Below are 20,569 nucleotides of genomic sequence, written 5' to 3'. Positions count from 1 at the left end.
TACTGTGATCCAAGTTGTGTATTGAAATTTTCACTGAGGTCCCTGATTGTTCATCCAAGGTTTTCATTAGAACCTGAGGAGTTTACCTTCTTTTCTAACTTGTGATGTAACTTGAATATTGATTAAGTTTATCTTCTTTTCTAACCATGCCGCCGCTAGAGAAATTAATTTTCAAAATTTCTCTGAATAGTGGAAAGTATAAGGAAGGCAAGAGAAAAAAATTTCTCTGCAGAGAAGGGAAAGCCAGAGAAATTTACAGTGGGAGGTTTAGGGAAGGTCAGAGAAATTAACCAGAGAATTTCTTTGGACCAACCCAGAGAAAATTTAGTCCAAACCAGAGAATTTCTCTGGACCAACCCAGAGAAAATTAGCAAGAACCAGTTGTATTGAAGGATAAAATTAGCTATGAAGCTCTCTCTCTCTTTCGCTCTCTTAATTTAAGGCTGGTACTGTTGTTTAAATTTTATTTAAATGGTTGTTCCAATTACAGAAGTGTAGTTCTTTATTAGCCAAAGCAAGAGGGTTATCTTGTTAAGCATTTTCAGTGTGAATGACAGAAGTGTAATTATGAGTTTTGTCACTGAAGATCTTGGCGGTTTGTTTTGCTTACTGTGATCCAAGTTGTGTATTGAAATTTTCAGTGGGAGGTTTAGGGATGGTCAGAGAAATTAACTAGAGAATTTCTCTGGACCAATCCAGAAAAAATTCAGTCTAAACTAGAGAATTTCTCTGGAGATGTAATTTTGTGGAAATGCAGAGAAATTTCTCTGGGAGAGTGGGAAGTATATGGAAGGCAGAGAAATTTAGAGAAGGGAGGGCAGAGAAATTTACAGTGTTAATAGAAGTGTTGATTCAAGGCATTGGTGGGCTATCAATATCAAGATGCACACTCTTTAGTTCCATGTATTGCATTGTGTCTCGTATTGGTTATATTCTTGAACCCTTCTATCAAACTTCAGACAACAAGTGAATTTCTCTGGTTGGAGGGAATTTTCTCTAGGAATGAGTAAATTTTTCTAGAGTGCAGAGAGAAATTTCTCTGGGTTGAATCTAGAGAAATTCTCTGGTGAGATTTTTCTCTGTGATATGTCTAGAGAAATTCTCCGGATCGAATTTTCTCTGGATTGATGTTGAGGGACCTTAGATATCATGAAAATATTGAGTGTCCTTTATGCTATAAAATCTTAATACCAGGGACCTTAAAAAAAATTCCCCTTTAATTAAACGTTCAGGGTGTCACAATTTCAGTCATTAAAATTAATAAAAATATGCATTTTAGACATTTTATGGCTCATTTTGGCAACAAGCTAAAAAAGTCAATTTTTTGGTTTTTTAGTTTTTTTAGCCTAAAAAGTCAGTTTTTTTACCAAAAAAAAGTCTCAAAAAAGTTAAAAAAAACAGTTTTTTACTAATTTTCCAAAACACTCCTATATATACTTATATTGAGGCATCGTTTGTCAATCTTCAGTTTTAGCTAAAAAGTTGAAAAGTCACTATAAGTTGTCACATCATTTTCTCTACTTTTCTACTTTTTTACTTTTCTACACATCTTTTTGTAAAAAATCAAAAAATTATTAAAATAATATGTTCCTAAACGAGACCTGAATTTAATGATCAAAATACTATTTTTTGTCGATTTTAATTAACAAAATTAAGTAAATATTTTAAATTAAAAGATTATAATTTAAATTAATAAAATAAAAATTTATTTTGTTCAAAATTTTATTTTATTTTTACTTATTATTTTTACTTAGGTGAAGTCCTCCAATCTTGGGGGCTTTTCCCATATTAAGCCAATTTACTATCTTAATTTTCAAACTAGGCCTAGTTTGGACGAAATTTCCAAACTAGGCTAAAGCACTATTACAAATCACGCTTTCACTGTTTGGAGTTGAAAATTTGATGAATAGTGAAAGTGCTATTACAAACCATGCTTTTAAGGTAAGTTTATTTTCTGAAGAAAACGTGGTTCCAAACCACGCTTTCACTGTACATATATTTTCTGAAGAAAACGTGGTTCCAAACCACGCTTTCACTGTGTTGTGAAAAAAGCGTGGTTAGAAACCACGCTTTCAACACTACCCCAAACACACAAACACTACACTCACAAACACTCTCTCTCTCTCTGACTCTGACACAAACACAAACAAACACAAACATGACTCATATACATACGACTCACACACACACTCACACTCAATATATATATAAATTTTAATATATATTTATAATTTAATATATATATAAATTTTATTTCATAAAATTGAAATCAATATTAAATATATACAATAATTTATAATAGCAAATAATAATCAACTATATAAAATGATTACTTTTTTATTTTAATTCTTAGTTTTTTTTTATTTTACTGTTTAGGGATTTTTTTTTTTTTTTTTTAGGATTTAGGATTTAGGGTTTAGGATTTATACAAAAAATAAATTTTAAGAATTAAACTATAAATTCTAAACTCTAAATTGTAAACCCTAAAATAAAAATAAATAAATTTTAAGAATTAAACCCTAAACCCTAAAATAAAAAAATAAATAAATTTTATCCGTAAACACTAAGGTAGCATTTGGTAACATTTACGTTTTTGGTTTATGTTTATAAAAATTTTATAAACTGGTTTCTGTTTATTTTTAGAAAAACATAAATTACAAACGTGTTTGGTTTGAACAAAATATTTAAAAAAAATTTAAAACATAAACTAAAAAATATGTTTGTTCAAGCCTAAAATATTTATATTTATATTTATATTTATTATTTATGACAATGGGATCACACATATTATAATTGAAAAAAATTAATTAAAAAAAATATTTGAAAAAAATTTAATTGGAAAAAACGTGGTTTGTAAAAATTATTGAAAAAAAAACGTGGTTTATATTTATTATTTATGACAATGGGATCACATATATTATAATTGAAAAAAAATTAATTAAAAAAATAATTGCAAAAAAAATTAATTGAAAAAAAATATATTTTTCAAAAAAAATTGAAAATTGAAAACTGAAAACGTAAACTCATTTTTTGAGTTTACGTTTTTTCCTCAAATTTATAAATTGAGACAACCATTTATAAACCAACGTTTTTTCCAAAAAAAAATTTCAATAATTTTTACAAACCACGCTTTTTCCAATTAATTTTTTTTCAAATTTTTTTTTTAATTAATTTTTTTTAATTATAATATGTGTGATCCCATTGTCATAAATAATAAATATAAATATAAATATTTTAGGCTTGAACAAACATATATTTTTAGTTTATGTTTTAAATTTTTTTTAAACATTTTGTTCAAACCAAACACGTTTATAATTTATGTTTTTCTAAAAATAAACAGAAGCCAGTTTATAAAATTTTTATAAACATAAACAAAAAACGTAAAACGCTACCTTAGTGTTTAGGGAAAAAATTTATCTATTTTTTTATTTTAGGGTTTAGGGTTTAATTCTTAAAATTTATTTATTTTTATTTTAGGGTTTAGGATTTAGAGTTTAGAATTTATAGGTTAATTCTTAAAATTTATTTATTTTTTATAAATCCTAAACCCTAAAATAAAAAATAAATTTTAAGAATTAAACCTTAAACCCTAAAATAAAAAAAATAACCTTTATCGCTAAACAGTAAAATAATAAAAAATTAAGAATTAAAATAAAAAAGTAATCATTTTATATAGTTGATTATTATAAATTATTATATATATTTAATGTTGATTTCAATTTTATGAAATAAAATTTATATATATATATATTGAGTGTGAGTGTGTGTGTGTGAGTCGCTTGTGTGCGAGTCATGTTTGTGTTTTTTGTATGTGTCAGAGTGAGAGAGAGAGAGTGTTTGTGAGTGTAGTGTTTGTGTGGTTAGGACAGTGTTGAAAGCGTGGTTTCTAACCACGCTTTCTTCACAACACAGTGAAATGTGGTTTGGAATCATATTTTCTTTAGAAAATATATGCATAGTCTTAATTAAAAACGTGATTTATAATAACGTTTTTATTATTCATCAAATTTTTAGCTCTAAATAGTGAAAGTGTGATTTGTAATAACACTCTAACCTAATTTAAAAATTCCATCAAAACTAAATCTAATTTAAAAAATAAGTCACTAAAAATTTTGCTTAATTTGGAAAAGCCCCAATCTTGTTCTACGTTGCAAAGCATCTCTCTCTCTCTCTCTCTCACACACACACACACACACTGTGACAAACACACTTCTCCTCCCCCTCTGTCTGCCCAACAAATTCCCAACTACAACTTTCTCCGATTTTCTGATCGGACACTCTCTAACCTCCATCCATGACTCTCGTGACGCCTCCACCATTAGATGTAATCATCTCTCTCTCTCTCTTTCTCTCTCTCTCTCTCTCTCTCTCTCTCTTTACTTACACACGTCCCATATACGTATGTATCTACTCTCTTTTCACTCTTCTGCTCTTATGCTGTTTCTCTCTCTCCGACCTCTATCCAATTTTGATCTTTGAGCTGTTGCAATTCATTTCTGCATTGGATTGGCTTCTGAATCGGTTTCAATTTTGCCATTTCCTCGCAACAATGTTCCATTTTTAGGGCTTCGATTCATCAACAGTGCTCAATTTATTTTTTCCAGATCCAATCTCTCACTCTGACTCCGTTTTGTGCAGCAAGAGGACGATGAGATGCTCGTGCCGCATTCGGATTTCGCCACCGAAGGTCCTCAACCCATGGAAGGTATAGCCTCGATCTTTTCATGTATCAATTTAGCTAAAGCTTAGGTTTTTATTCAATTTTAGTCGGTACCAATCCACTTTATGTGTTTTCTATGTGTAAGCAATTTGTATTTTTTTTTGGTTTGGGTTTTGGGGTTTTTGATTGGTGCTACTGTCAATCATTGTCAGTTGCACCAGCAGAAACTGCTAATACAGTGGATGCTCAGGCAGTTGATGATCCGCCATCGGCGCGGTTCACATGGACAATTGAAAATTTTGCGAGGTTGAATACTAAGAAGCTCTACTCTGAAGTTTTCTATGTTGGAGGATACAAATGGTACTTTGATCTCTGACTTCTTCTTAGAATTAGTGTACATTTAGCTGGAACTTGATTTTGAACTTCACTGATCAATCTTAAAGATTTTTTTATTTTGTTGTATTGGGTGGGATAGGCGGGTGCTAATATTCCCAAAGGGGAACAATGTGGACCATTTGTCAATGTATCTAGATGTTGCGGATTCGGCTACGTTGCCATATGGGTGGAGTAGGTACGCCCAATTCAGCTTAGCTGTGGTCAATCAAATTCATAACAAGTTTACAGTGAGGAAAGGTACATTTTTTGGTTTGTGTACATTATATATCCTGTTTAAAATACATGTAATTCAAATTTTAAGTTTCTATAACTTCTACAGGGGTAACTACAAGTGACTATTCATATGTATGCCTAGGTTGCATAGAAAAAAGTTCTTTATTGATAAGTTGATGGTACATTTTGGTTTTGTACTAAATATAAACATAAAGGAATTATTTGTTGTTGTGATAAAGATATTAACAAAAATTTGGATGACCTTTGGCTTGTGTTTATGGGTTGTTTTTACTATTGGCTATACTTTGATCTTGCTGTCACCAAGCTTTTCTATATCATTTTTTTTTCTCATACTTTATTTTCAAATTATTCTTGCAAATTAATTAATGTGATCTAGAGTGTTTCAAAAAGTATCCGATATTTCTAAAAAAATAACATCAAATATCAGATACATTTAGGAAATATTTGATACATATTTGTGAGTATTCAAGGAATATCGGTTTTCAATACGGGTTCGATACGGATACAACTCCCTTATAGAAGTATCCATGCTTTGTAGGCTCTCTCTATCTTCAATTTTTTTCTTGTCAAGTGTTTTTTTATTATTTTTTTCCTTTCAATTTCATTCTTAGAATGCTCTAATTTTTGTTGTCTTTATAGTTCTTGTTCTTTGCTATTGCTACTTAACTTAAAAAAAAATAAAAATAAAATTGATATTCTCTAAGAAAATTTCTCATAATCTAATATAAAATAATTAGTATTAGATTTCTCTGAAGTTAATATCAATAAAGGCCACATGGTATGGATTGAAGAGAAAAATGTTAAATTGGTTATTAAATTTTTACTTTTGAACACATCTGAGTTGAGTTGCACAATTGATTTGATTTCCAAAGTTCTCGCTTTACAAATTTATTCCATTTTATAAACTCATGAGATGTCAAACTCATCTCCGATCTGGCCATCCTTGGCTTGAGGGTGCTCAAACTTTTTAACGAAAGATGTAGCAGTGCAAAAGAGGGGAGAGGTAACAAGTCAAAGCATTTGTATAGGTAGCAAGATTCTCAACCTTCAGAATTCTTCAAAACTCTCCCATAAAGTTAATGCCAAATAATTTGTTTCTAAATATTTTAATTTGTCGAATGACTAAGAATTCTTGCTAGGTAGCCCTAGTATGGATATACTGGGAAAATTGTCATTCCAGTGATACATTGCATTGTGGTCACTAGATGGCCTTTTCTTTCGCCTACATTTTTTAAAGATTCCTCAGAAAGTTAAAGGATTGACAATCCTTTTTAAAAATTGGATGGATTTGGTCTTGTACATATGCGAGGAAGGTAATCAAAATACAAAGGAGATGAGTTCCTCTTTCTTTCATCACTTAGGAACTGTGCGAGATGAAAGTCTCATCAACTTTTAAGGCTTCTCAATGTCCTCCAAATATTTTACAGTATGTTTTTTGATATGGAAGAACGTGTTTTGGAATAACCTTTTAAAAGTTAAGTGGTTACTTATTTTTCTAGTTGGATTTGGAAGATATCCATTTTCAAATAATCATTCTTATAATACCATGGTAGCCAATGAAACTATTTTAGTAAAGTTAATTGTCCCAATTTCCATGTGATTGCACCAAAACTTCAGGTGCCTTTTTATTTTCTTTTTGACAATTGACAACTACTTAACACTAAGGGGAAAAAAAGGCAGCTGCAGCATTGTTTTTGTGGAGGAGGGAGGCTTTGGAAATTATGAGGGAAAACAAGTATTTTTGTTCTTGGAATCTATTACTTCAATGCTATGTTCTTCTTGTGCACGATGTGGTTGTGTTGTAGTCAGTAGATGTCGTCTCTCTCTCTCTCTCTGTGGGGACGGTACAGTGCTTGCAGGGAAATTTCTGTGATGAGACATTACTTATGTGGCATTGGAAAGTTTAAGTTCATAATCAAGACGTTTTAGAAAGTCTTTAGTTCAACATAAGTTCTTTTATTAATGATTGCCTATTTGACTGCATGGCAGTCAAGAGATGGTTGCATCCCTTCTCTTTCCAACAAGGGAGAGTGAGGGTTGTATGGGCCAATTTCAGTAAAAAAATATTTTTTTTTGCTGTTGGAAATCATAAACTTTCGGTTGAATTAAATGCCTGTAATTGTGGTTGGAACAAAAATTTCTTGGTAATTGATCCTACATGTCAGATCAGGGGTGATGATGTTAGACAGATAAAGTTTTGTGCAAACTGGTATCTTATACTTCTTTGTTTCTTTTTAGGTTTAAAGCCTATTACTGGTTTGATGCTAATTGAGATGCTTTTCATTCTGCAGACACACAACACCAGTTCAATGCACGAGAAAGTGATTGGGGTTTCACTTCTTTCATGCCTCTTAGTGAACTGTATGACCCCAGTAGAGGTTATCTGGTGAATGATACTATTGTAGTAGAAGCTGATGTTGCTGTCCGTAGGGTAACTGATTACTGGTCACATGACTCGAAAAAGGAGACTGGCTATGTAGGTCTTAAAAATCAAGGAGCTACTTGTTACATGAACTCTCTCCTCCAGACATTGTACCATATTCCTTATTTCAGAAAGGTTTGCCTTTTCATTCAACTTGTCTGATTGATTTTATTTTATGAGGAAATGCCTTATTTGGGTCACTTTATTCAGGCTGTGTATCATATGCCAACAACTGAGAATGATATGCCGTCAGGGAGCATCCCTTTGGCTTTGCAGAGTTTATTCTATAAGCTCCAGTACAGTGACACTAGTGTAGCAACAAAAGAGTTGACGAAGTCTTTCGGATGGGATACATATGATTCTTTCATGCAGCATGACGTGCAAGAACTTAACAGAGTGCTTTGTGAAAAGCTTGAAGATAAAATGAAGGTATAGTGATTTAATAGCATCATGGACTTCATAGTCTGTATTTAGTGCTAGGAGGTTGATTATTATACTTGACTCTGGTTTTACTGGCTCAGGGAACTGTTGTGGAGGGTACAATACAGCAGTTATTTGAAGGTCACCATATGAACTATATAGAATGCATCAATGTGGACTACAAATCAACAAGAAAGGAATCATTTTATGGTACTTGTTTTAACTTACAGTTATACCACTGTGTTATTTGAGATATATATCTGTAAGCTTTACTGACTTATATGTATTTTGAGTGTAGATCTTCAGCTTGATGTCAAGGGCTGTCGTGATGTTTATGCTTCTTTCGACAAATATGTGGAGGTGGAACGTCTCGAGGGTGATAACAAATACCATGCTGAACAATATGGGTTACAGGTTGGATGCTTTGAAACCCTGTGATTTGAATTTCACTCTAAATAATTTCCAAGATAGCTTTACCTGGATCAACCATTTTGTATGCCGGTCTGAACAAAGCCGAAGTGCTTTATTAAGTTGATATTAAATTTTCATTGCAATTGAGTTGTCCATTTTGTCATTATCATTGACAAGCATTTTGTTCTTTTTTGGATCCAATTGCCGGACGCAATGCTATGGTTCTGTCTCATAAAGAAATGCTGTAATTCTTGACCTTTCCAGGATGCAAGGAAGGGTGTCCTGTTCATTGATTTCCCCCCTGTCCTTCAACTTCAGTTAAAACGGTTTGAATATGATTTTATGCGGGATACCATGGTAAAGGTTAGTATTAAAAAATCTGTATTTTGCTTTGTGACTTGTTTTTTTATTTATGATTGTGTATGGTATGCATTGTCTGTTCAATCCGATCACTGTTAGTGTTGTACAATTATGCAGCATATCAGCTAAATTCAATAATAAAATAAAAATGGTATGCTTCATTTTACAATTTGTGTAGCTCTGTTCTACTAGATATGTATGCCTGTTGCCATGGACAACTTTCTATTTTTTAACAAAACTAGAATTAAGCTACATTTTGTAAATGTAACAATTTCATTCTTTTTTTTTTTTTTGGATTCATATAAGATATTACAATGAAGCCCAATGATTAACAATTATAATGATAATGATCAAATACAACATATAATCAATACAAAGAAACTCCCAAAGTGGGAGAGAAAGCCCCAATTAATACACGGGGAATAAGATCCATATGCAAGTGGGGAGATTTGAACCACTGACCTCCTAGTGAGGTGTAGGAGTTCTGGCCAATTTCATTCTCATCAGCAAAAAGGACAAAAAGAAAAAAATGATGGCCTTGTTTGGTTTCACTCTCAAAACACAATTTTTGAAAAAAAATTTCAAAATTTTGTTTGGTTAGAAATTTTTTGAATTTTTTTTCCAAAATCACTTTCTCTCTCTTGTACATCAATCAATCACCTTTTTTCTCTCCTCTCTCATCCTCAATCACTTTTTCTCTCACACACATCTACTCAACTACAACAAAATATCAAATCATCCCAAACTTCCATACTCTTAAACTATTTTCAAAATATACAACCAAACAAACCAAAAAAATTTCTAAACTCTCTCCCAATTTTTTTTTTTAAAAATTTATCTCCCAAAACCAAACCAAACACACTCGATATTCTTTATGGTGCACAATCCTTATTCCCTTAACACACCCAAGAGACACTGCATGCATGGAAGGTTTAAAAATTCCATTGGAGACGTTCTGTCTTTAAAGGTCTGCATTGCCTCATGGTTAAGTCATTTTAAATGTGATGTTTGCTACAAGGTGCTCTAGATTAACAATCTTTCTACCCTACTGGTCTTATTTTGCCCTAGCTTATGCATTATGTTTGTTGAGCAGGCTGGAATGCAGATTTGCATCATCAATTGCTGCACAAGCAGATGCAATGTCCTCTTCCTTATCAATTTGAAATTTTTTCCTTTTTTCTCGGGAGCTGTACTGATATTTTGAATGTTTTGGTATCACACAATTTGTTTTTCCCATTTGGTCTTTTCCTTCACTGTTTGTGGATGGTGAGAAATAAGAGCGTGATTAATAGAGAAGCTAAAACTGGTGGTTTTTATTTATCAAAAAGGAAAAAGAAAAAGAAAAAATAAGCTAAAACTGATGCTTTACAGTGTTTTTTGTTCTTCAAGCTTGGAAAACTTTTGAAGTTGTGTGTCTAATTATTGCCAATGTGGAAATTTTGATGGTATTTGATGCAAGATTCTATTCTTGACTTTGAATCAGGCACCCAGGCCTAAGTGTAAGTCATGCCTCGAGTGCATCTAGGAGCTTGTTTTCATAAGAAATATAGAGGGTGAATTCTTTTGACATTGAGGGATGTGTTCATTTTTGTGTTACATTATTTGTTTATGATCATGTAGTGATACCTTGTTTTCTTTTATTGGATAGTTTGAAACTGGGATTTTTTTGTCGCTAGTTCGAAGATTTTGACACTCTTGGATTATTTGTGATTGTAGCAAAGGTTAGAGGGCATAGATGAGTCGTTGGCTTGATCATGGTTAGCTTCTGGAAAGTTCCCCAGATCATTTCCACTTCTAGGGAGGGTCAGTTGCGACATTTACAAATCTATGTTTGATGTTTGGTTCTGAACTCCCTTAGGAATTAGTGTTATGTTACATTATTTTATTGTATTTGAATGAAATATTTATATTATAATATAATAACTATATAAAATTATAAATTTTGTGTAAAGAAAAGAAAATATGTATAGTGCAGTGAGTTGTTTTTTCTTTTTGAATTTTGTGGAGCCAAAGGATTTATACTAGATATTAAATTCACAAACTATATACGCCCGTGTCTTTATATTATACTGAGCAATACCTTTGCAATATATATAAATACGTGTCAAAAGAGATATACAAAGATATATGGAGACAGAAAGTAATATATGTGACATGAATAAGGGCTCTATAACAAACAAGAGCTGCAGGACAATGTGGAGAAAATGAAGAGGTGTTGCTGTGGAGCGGACTGGCGGTGCTGTGGTGGCATGGAAAGGTGGCTGCAAGATTTCAAAGACAAAAAAATTGCCCATTTTAATCAGCTGAACTTAGGACTTCGGTTTTTTAGAAGGGGGAGAATTCTTGTGTTGTGAGTACATGTTCTTGAACTACAATATAATCTTAGTGCCCATAGATTGGCTGAGAAAAAAATAAATAAATTAATACACGTACTATATGCATATATTTAAGCTGAGTTGTTTGAGACTATTTCCCAATCAAACCCTGCCCAAATTCAAACTGTGGTGCGGATTTACAGCCAAGCTTAGCTTGAGGTTGATAGATAGTGGTCCAAGCACAACTGAAATTTGAGTTTAGCTTGGGTCATTGCCATTTGAACCCACCCAAGTTCAAATGCTATTTACATCTGATGCCCAATCTCTCTCTCTCTCTCTCTCTCTCTCTCATTGAACCAAAGGAATAGCAGGAAGCCATGTACAATTCATGACTCTGAAAAATGCTTTTCTAATAAAATTTCACATTGTGTATATTATATTGTAGGACCAAACGTAGCTGTTCAGCCTTTTGCCTATGACAATACCTGGAGTCTCACAGAAAAATTGATTTGAATAGATTGTTCATTCAACCAATTGAGAAAATCGTGTCCTTGCTGTAATAAATTGAGTTGGGGTTATAAACTTATTGTTGAAGCCTCCATGAAAAAACTTAGAAAATATGAGGAAGAAGAACTCCGAAAATATGAGGAAGAAGGAATATATTTCTGTTATATTCAAAACTTCTTATTTTACAAGACCAAATGACACTCCTTATATAGGAGATATTACAAACATCATTATAACCCATTATATGCCACTTACATATTATATATTACCACTATTTACCACTATGATATTATATACATGCCACTATCTACCACCAACACCACTATCATATTCTATACATGCCACTATCTACCACCAACACCACTATCATATTATATACATGCCACTATCTTATTATATGCATTAACACAAATTTCCAGCACTCCCCCTCAAGCTGGTTTGAAGATATCTTCCATAGCCAGCTTGCTAGTCAGCTTATCAAATTGCTTCTTGTGTAGTCCCTTCGTTAGCACATCAGCTAATTGTTCACCTGTTGGAAGGTAGGTCATACAGATTATGCCAGCATTGATTTTCTCCTTGATGAAATGTTTATCCACTTCTATATGTTTTGTGCGATCATGTAGAACTGGATTATGAGCTATAGATATAGCTGCTTTGTTGTCACAATAGACCTTCATAGGTGTCGGGTGAGAAAGCTTTAATTCTTCAAGAATTCTTTTAATCCACATTACTTCACAGATTCCATGGGCAACAGCTCTGAACTCTGTTTCTGCACTACTTCTAGCTACCACATTCTGTTTTTTACTCCGCCATGTAACTAGGTTCCCACCTACAAAGGAGCAGTATCCGGATGTTGATCTCCTGTCTGTAACACTTCCTGCCCAGTCTGCATCTGTGTATACTTCAACTTGAAGATGTCCATGTTTCTTGAACAGTAAGCCTCTCCCTGGAGTTCCTTTCAAATATCTTAAGATCTTATAAACGGCCTCAAAATGCTCTGTCCCTGGTGAGTACATGAACTGACTTACCATGCTGACTGCAAAGGCAATATCAGGCCGCGTATGAGACAAGTAAATCAATTTCCCGACAAGTCGCTGATATTGTTCCCTCTCTTTGACTTCTTCAGCCTTAGCAGCTTGTAACTTCAAGTTAGGCTCGATCGGAGTCTCCACCATCTTACAACCAAGCATACCTGTTTCTCCAAGGAGATCAAGAACATATTTTCTCTGATTAACGAATATACCTTCCTTGGATCTTGCAAATTTCATTCCGAGGAAATACTTGAGGGCTCCCAGATCCTTAATGTGAAATTCTTTTGCGAGTTTGTCTTTGAGGGCTGCTAACTCTGCTTCATCATTACCAGTTAAAATGATGTCATCAACATAAACAATCAAAATTGCAATTTTACTGTTTTTTGAATGTTTATAAAATATTGTGTGATCTGCTTGACTCTGCGAGAAGCCACAACTGATAACTGCCTTCCCAAAGCGTTCAAACCACGCTCTTGGTGATTGTTTGAGTCCGTATAATGACTTGTTCAATCTGCATACTCTGTCGCTTCCAAGTCTCTGCTCAAATCCCGGCGGTAGGCTCATGAACACTTCCTCTTCAAGATCACCATTGAGAAATGCATTTTTAATGTCAAGTTGATGTAGAGGCCAATCTGAATTTACTGCAAGAGATAACAGTACTCTGATGGAATTTATTTTAGCAACAGGAGCAAACGTCTCCTGATAGTCGATCCCATAAGTTTGAGTGAAGCCTTTAGCCACCAGTCTCGCCTTGTATCTCTCAACGCTTCCATCTGCGTTACATTTTATCGTAAACACCCATTTACACCCAACTGTTTTCTTGTCTTTGGGTAGATCAACTATCTCCCAAGTACCACTTCTCCTTAAAGCATTCATCTCCTCCATGATTGCTAATTTCCAATTCGGATCATCCAATGCTTCCTGTATATTCCTTGGAACAAACAAGTGTGAAATCCTAGATGTGAAAGCTCTATGGTTTTTAGACAGTCTTTGATAGGAGAGGTAATTTGCAATAGGATGTTTAATGCAATTTCGGACACCTTTCCTAATTGCTATAGGAACATCAAGGTCGGAAATAGAAGGAATAGGATTACCTAAAATTTCGATGCCAGAACTCGGGTGGACATTCGGGTCATTACGATGGACATTCGGGTCATTATTCCTCAGATGAAATCGCTTCCTAGTATAAACCTGAAGCTCAGGATTTAGATCATTTTGTAGTACTTCTCTCCCTAAACAAGAATCTTCTTGACTAGGCAACCATAGAACTTGGTTCTCCTAAGTGATCATTATCAGACAGATGTGGTTTTTGTGTAGGACAAATGACATTGAGGAGCGGGATAGAAATATCCCAAAAACGGTCTTCTACTCCACTTGTCTCCCCCTGAAGAGAAGTGTTGGGGAAATAGGATTTTGTTTCCACAAATGACACATCCATACTCACATGAAATTTCTTGGTTTGAGGATCGAAACACTTATACCCCTTTTTGTTTGAGGAATAACCCAAAAAAACACATTTTATAGCACGGGGGTCAAGTTTTGAACGAAATTGACTGGGAACATGAACATAGGCAGTACATCCAAAAACTTTGGTGGGTAAATCAGAAAACAACCTCGTGTCAGGAAAAAAATTTTTTAGACAATCGAAAGGTGTTTTGTATGTTAACACCTTTGTAGGCATCCTGTTTATCAAATAAGAGGCTGTTAAAATTGCTTCGCCCCATAAATATTTAGGAACATGCATGTAAAACATTATAGCACGTGCTACTTCAAGTAGATGTTTATTTTTTCGTTCTGCAATGCCATTTTGTTGAGGGGTATCCCGACATGTAGATTGATGAAAAATCCTTTTTTTTTTCCCAAAAACTCACCCAACTGCTCATTGAAATATTCTGTTCCATTATCAGAATGTAAAATACCAATTTTGGTTTGAAATTGGTTTTCAATCATATTGTAAAAATTTGTGAATAAATTTTTCACGTCAGATTTTTTATTCATCAAATAAATCCAACATAAGCGGGTATGGTCATCAATAAATGTAACAAACCATCTTTTACCAGAAAGAGTAGTGATTTTAGAAGGGCCCCAAACATCACTATGAATCAAATAAAAAGGTTTGGAAGCCTGGTAAGGTTTTGGCAAATAAGTAGAGCGACGAAATTTTGCAAAAATGCAACTTTCACAATGAAAAGAAGAACAATCAATCCCTTTAAATAATTCTGGAAATAAATATTTCAGATAAAGAAAACTAGGATGTCCTAGCCTATAGTGCCATAGCATTATTTTTTCTCGAACAGAGATTGAACTAGTACTATTAAAGCTCTGAGCTTTTTTATTACTAACAGGTACTTCATCAAAGTAGTAAAGACCTTCAAGCATCCTAGCATGCCCAATCATCATCCCCGAGTTCTGGTCCTGAAATTCACAATGGGATTCAAAAAATGTAACACGACAATTAGAATCCTTAGATAGTTTACTGACAGACAAAAGGTTACAGGCTAAGTTGGGGACGTGAAGAACAGCATTGAGATTAATTTTCTCAGTTAGTTTAATAAATCCTTTTCCTGCAATAGGTGAAAAACTACCATCGGCTATTCTGATTTTGTCATGACCAGAACAAGGGAAATAGGTACTAAATAAATGGGAAAAACTAGTCATGTGATCGGAGGCACCGGAATCTATGATCCACGGAGAGAAGTTTAGGCAAGAGAAGGCTTTAGGATTTCTACCTGTTTGTGCCAACAAAACACTAGGAGTACCGGATGAGGAGTTGGATTTTATCAGCTTTAAGAGTTGATCAATCTGCTCTTTGTTGAAGGGACCTGAATCGGCTTCATTAGCGGTAGGAAAGCCACGATTCTTCTCTCCTTGTTTGCTGCTTTTCCAGTTGACAGGTTTGCCATGGATCTTCCAACACGTTTTGCGTGTATGGCGAGGCTTGTTGCAAAAATCACACCAGACCCGTGGCTTATCATCAAACCTGCGCTGGTAATTTGCAGCCTTGTTGGCCGCAGCATCGCTAATTAAAGCAGAAATTTCAATTGATTCACCAGTACCTTTTTTCTTAAGCATGACGCTCCTTCGGCTCTCTTCCCTTCTGACTTCAGCAAATACTTCGCCAATGGATGGGAGAGGAGGTTTGCCAATAATTCTTCCTCGCACTTCATCGAACTCAATGTTGAGGCCGGCAAGAAACTTGTAAATACGGCTGTCTTCCACAGTTTTCTTGTGGTGGTTGCAGTCGTCAACCGATTTCCATTCGTATGTGTTAAAGATGTCAAGATCCTGCCACAACCTTTTCAACGAATTGAAATATTTGGTGACGGAATCATCTCCTTGACGAATCTCTCCCAACTTCAAAGTTAATTCGAAAACTTGAGATTGATTTCCTAGGTCAGAATACATCTGACTAACATTATCCCACAATTCTTGTGCAGTAGGATAGCACATGTAATTAGAGCTTATATCCTCCTCCATGGAATTGACCAACCATGTCATAACCATGGAGTTTTCAGCGTCCTAACTGTCGAACAGCGGATCATTAACAGCAGGAGCCTTCTTGTCACCAGTGATGTAACCGATCTTTCCTTGCCCACGGATATACATCCGGACAGATTGTGACCAGCGGAGAAAATTATCACCATTTAGGCGGATGGTGGTGATTTGGACAGAGTGAGAGTTGGACGTTTTTACTGGAATGGCAGCGGCAGGGGTTGAAGTGGTTTCAGACGTGACTTCCGACATGGCTATGACGGTTTTAGGGCTGCTGTGTTTTTTGTTGCTCTGATACCAACTTAGAAAAAATGAGGAAGAAGAACTCCGAAAATATGAGGAAGAAGGAATATATTTCTGTTATATTCAAAACTTCTTATTTTACAAGACCAAATGACACTCCTTATATAGGAGATATTACAAACATCATTATAACCCATTATATGCCACTTACATATTATATATTACCACTATCTACCACTATGATATTATATATTACCACTATCTACCACTATGATATTATATACATGACACTATCTACCACCAACACCACTATCATATTCTATACATGCCACTATCTACCACCAACACCACTATCATATTCTATACATGCCACTATCTACCACCAACACCACTATCATATTATATACATGCCACTATCTTATTATATGCATTAACACAAATTTCCAGCAAAAAATGAAATAACTAGTTAGTCATGAAGGAGCTACATGTTTCAAAGATACTTGTTTTTGAATGATTGGTGAGTCTCAGTCATTTTGAGCTCATTTGCACCAGGCCAAACTAGGTGTGCTTAAAGTGAACATTGAACAAGCTTTTGCCTTGTCATTTCCAATTTCAGCCCTTGTATATTTTAGAGCCCAAATAATTTTTGTTTATAAGATAATGTTAACAGAAGGTCCGAGATTCTTTCCCCCTGATTTAAATACATTCCTTTACTTGATGAAAAACTTTTGGGCTCTGGAAATAATGCTTCAATAGAAAAGCTGTTTAGGGTCCCTAAATAGCTGAATATCAGGTCCTCCAAATATGTGTTCAAATGCCAAGTCTGTAACTTTTGAGTGGAAGTGGATGAGTCTTGTGCCAGCAGCATATGTTTGTCTGATCTATGCACAAAGCCCACAGTATCATTCATCATGTAAGAAACTTAATATCTTGTCATTTGGCATGATCTGATTTTCTTGCTTGATTATGGATAACATGCCTAGCTTTAAAGGGACCCCACCCCACTCTGTGCCTAGTTTATCTAATGGATCATTTATATTTCAATCAGAATCTGTCTTTTTGCTTTTATCATTTTTAGGTTCTAGAATAACCCTTCTTTTTATTTTCTAGTTGTCTTACTGCTTCCTTCCATATGATGCTTTTGGAATGAACTGTATAATTTGAGTTGGGCAAGGTCAACTCTCTCTCATGTACCTCTTCTCTAGAGTTCTGACTGTCTGCTTGATTTTGAGAGCAGACTAGCTCAATGATGAGGGAACTTTTCTTAAACTATTGCTCCCTCCCACTTTAGAATTAGTTGTTTTTGTGAAAGATGTTTACACTAACCGTTTGTCACACACACACACACATAACCTCTTTCATTTAAAACATTACTGAAACATCTTGTTTCATTTGTAAAACAGATAAATGACCGCTATGAGTTCCCTCTACAACTCGATCTTGACAGAGAGGATGGCAGATATTTGTCACCTGAAGCAGATAGGAGTGTTCGCAACTTGTATACCCTTCACAGGTATTTATTCTTTTTTACATTATACCAGTGAGCCTCTCATTAATTTTCTTCCCAGAAAATTTTACTTAATGTATAGCTTTACACAATTTGTTTTGTTGAAATATATGCTCTCTTTAGATAAAATTATATGAAAATGTAAAGTGGCTTTATCTTATGCTAATAGGCCTCTGATTAATTTTCTTTCCAGGAAATCTTTGCATACCTTTACCGCTTTGTTTTGTGAAACATCTGCTCTCTTTAGATAAATTTATATGAAATTGTCAGGTGGCGCTTTTTTTGCATGTTTCCTTACTTCTCTGTTTATTGCTTTTCTTCCAATATATCCAATATGTTGATAACAAATATCAACTTAGAAAATGGTATCTAATTGTAGATCTTTTTAAAAAAAATCCTCATCTTATGTTTGCTAAATTTAAAGGGGAAAGATGTCTTCTCTTCCTGCTTGGTGGTTGGATGATGAGATGAAGAACAAAATTTCGTTTTGTTTCTATCAATGGCCGAAACATTTCTGTTTCCTAGGAAACCATAACGAAATAACAGTGGCATAGCAAAATTTCAATGTTTCCATTGAAATATACCAAAACACAGTGAAACACTAGAGAACATACCGCAACAATGAGTTATTTCGACACCTATTAAGAACATTTAACAATGCTTATTTCTATTTGCCTCTTTTTGTCAAAAGAAAATACTTGAGAATATATAAAAATATTAAATTTATTAGAGAATTTAAGAAACTTAAAAACAAAAGAGAAGAGATAGAAAGGAGAAAATAAACATGCATGATTAAGCCACTTATTTTCCTTCTTTCTTTGTTACTGCAATGTACTTTGTTTTTTCTGTTTTCGTTCCTTTTGCTATCAGAATTTTGCATTTTCCAAATGTATTTTCTTACAATGGCAAACCAATAACTAAGTTTTTAAACCTTGTTTATGAGCTTCTAATATTCATAGAGCTCAACATGTTCAATTATTTAATTATTCCGAATGTATTAACATTTATATAGGTTTTGGTTTTTGTTCTCAAATGTTTTTTCCCCCTCCTCATTTCACTTATGTTTTCGAAAATTCATTTCAAAACATTTCCGTTTCCAAGCTAACCAAAAGAACATACCGAAACAAAATTTTGATCCTTGTGATATGGAACCAAGTATAAGGTTATGGGTTCAAGCCTCAATGGGAGGCAGCCTCCATGGATCCATTGAAACCTCTCCCCAAAGAAAAACCTGAGAACAAAAGAGGAAGGTGGATTCTTGATTACTGTTGTACGACTCTTTGGTCAATGTAGCACTTTCCTCTCTTTTTCCCTCCCCTGGAAAAAAATGAAATTCTGACAAAGGAATTGAAGTGGTGTGGCATCTTTATACTATATTGGCCACATATTTCAATTATATAGCACTCCAGAATTACATGTCCTTATCACACATTTTCATCTCTCCTTTTGATGTGAATGGAGATGTATTTTATTCATTTGTGTTATCTGTATCATCATTTATTATTTCCTTTTTCATTTTCTCATTATTTTTTATTTTGTTGGGGCATGATTTTTTGTTTTCTGTTCAGATAGTATTATATGTCCAAGAAAATTAGATTTTATGCGAAAAGTACATTGTAGACTTCCATAATACCTTTTCTTTTGATTTTTGATTTTAGTAATTGTGATTGATGGATATCAGCATATAATTGACACTCTGTATCGCAATGGTTATAACGAAGTATTGCTTGTTTGCAGTGTTTTGGTTCATAGTGGTGGGGTGCATGGTGGACATTATTATGCTTATATCAGGCCAACCCTCTCTGAGCAGTGGTATGCATATATGTTTGTACTGTTTTTTGCTCTTTTTGATTGTTAGTTTTTGTTGGTTATATGTTTAACCTATATATTTTGCTTAACATTGCTCAGCAAAGCTTTGAAGGCTAAAAAGCACGAACACACGGACCCATGACATGATGCAATATGTTCACACATAAATTTTAAAAAAATGCAGGACATGATATATGGGGGACACACAGTATAGTTTTATATATTTATTAGGGTGGCGATAATGCCATTTATGCTTACATGGATATTATAATGGTTTGACATTTTTACCCTTGAAGCATTCAATCTCTGTTTACATGACTTTAACACTCTCTTCATTCCTCCTTTCTTCTGCGTTCACATTCCACAATATTAAACAACTCTCTTTCCCACCCAATGTTTCTCTCTGCTTTTTAGTCGAGATTGATGTTTTGGTTCAATCTCTCTAATTTTCTGTCTCTTTTAAATCATTTTTTACTGTACTTTCCTTCCTACTTCAATTAACAATTTCTGGCAGCAGCCCATATAGTCTACCTTACCAGTCCTCACCCCCCACCATTGTTGAGATCAGTAATCAAATATTGAGATGAAAAAAAATGAATACCACCATTGTTGCTTGCCCCATGGTTCTCTTCAAGAAATTAAGGTTCACCCATGCCAATCATGCCGTTGCTTCCATCAACCCCCCCCCCTCTCCCACCATTGACTCCTCCTGTTATTGCTTCCTTCCAGCAACAGCGTAAGGTCATTGTCATCAGTCACAAC

The 20,569-nt window shown here is 34.1% G+C and overlaps 1 protein-coding gene across 25 annotated transcripts in view; it reads left to right on the top strand.

Moving 5' to 3' along the window:
* The first annotated feature begins 4,123 nt into the window (after positions 1-4,123).
* LOC145788830 (ubiquitin C-terminal hydrolase 12-like) overlaps positions 4,124-20,569 on the top strand; it is a 40,176-nt gene continuing 23,730 nt past the window's right edge. For 22 of the 25 annotated variants that reach the window (XR_014357997.1, XR_014357996.1, XR_014357995.1 and 19 more), the window contains exons 1-11: positions 4,124-4,324; positions 4,639-4,705; positions 4,873-5,020; positions 5,136-5,293; positions 7,582-7,847; positions 7,923-8,141; positions 8,234-8,342; positions 8,431-8,546; positions 8,808-8,906; positions 17,895-18,004; positions 19,736-19,810. Coding sequence is in view for 22 of the 25 variants with exons in the window: in XM_082911602.1 (XP_082767728.1) it covers positions 4,295-4,324; positions 4,639-4,705; positions 4,873-5,020; positions 5,136-5,293; positions 7,582-7,847; positions 7,923-8,141; positions 8,234-8,342; positions 8,431-8,546; positions 8,808-8,906; positions 17,895-18,004; positions 19,736-19,810 (1,397 nt within the window). In the remaining 3 variants the exon portion in view is untranslated. Of the gene's footprint in view, positions 4,325-4,604; positions 4,706-4,872; positions 5,021-5,135; positions 5,294-7,581; positions 7,848-7,922; positions 8,142-8,233; positions 8,343-8,430; positions 8,547-8,807; positions 8,907-17,894; positions 18,005-19,735; positions 19,811-20,569 lie in introns of all 25 variants that reach the window. The other 3 variants (XM_082911590.1, XM_082911587.1, XM_082911596.1) reach the window with 2 other exon arrangements.

Source organism: Camellia sinensis, unplaced genomic scaffold, assembly GCF_055761805.1.
Source record: "Camellia sinensis isolate YWXY unplaced genomic scaffold, ASM5576180v1 Unanchor12, whole genome shotgun sequence".
NCBI classification, from domain to species: Eukaryota; Viridiplantae; Streptophyta; class Magnoliopsida; order Ericales; family Theaceae; genus Camellia; species Camellia sinensis.
This window is presented reverse-complemented; position numbering and strand designations above follow the sequence as displayed.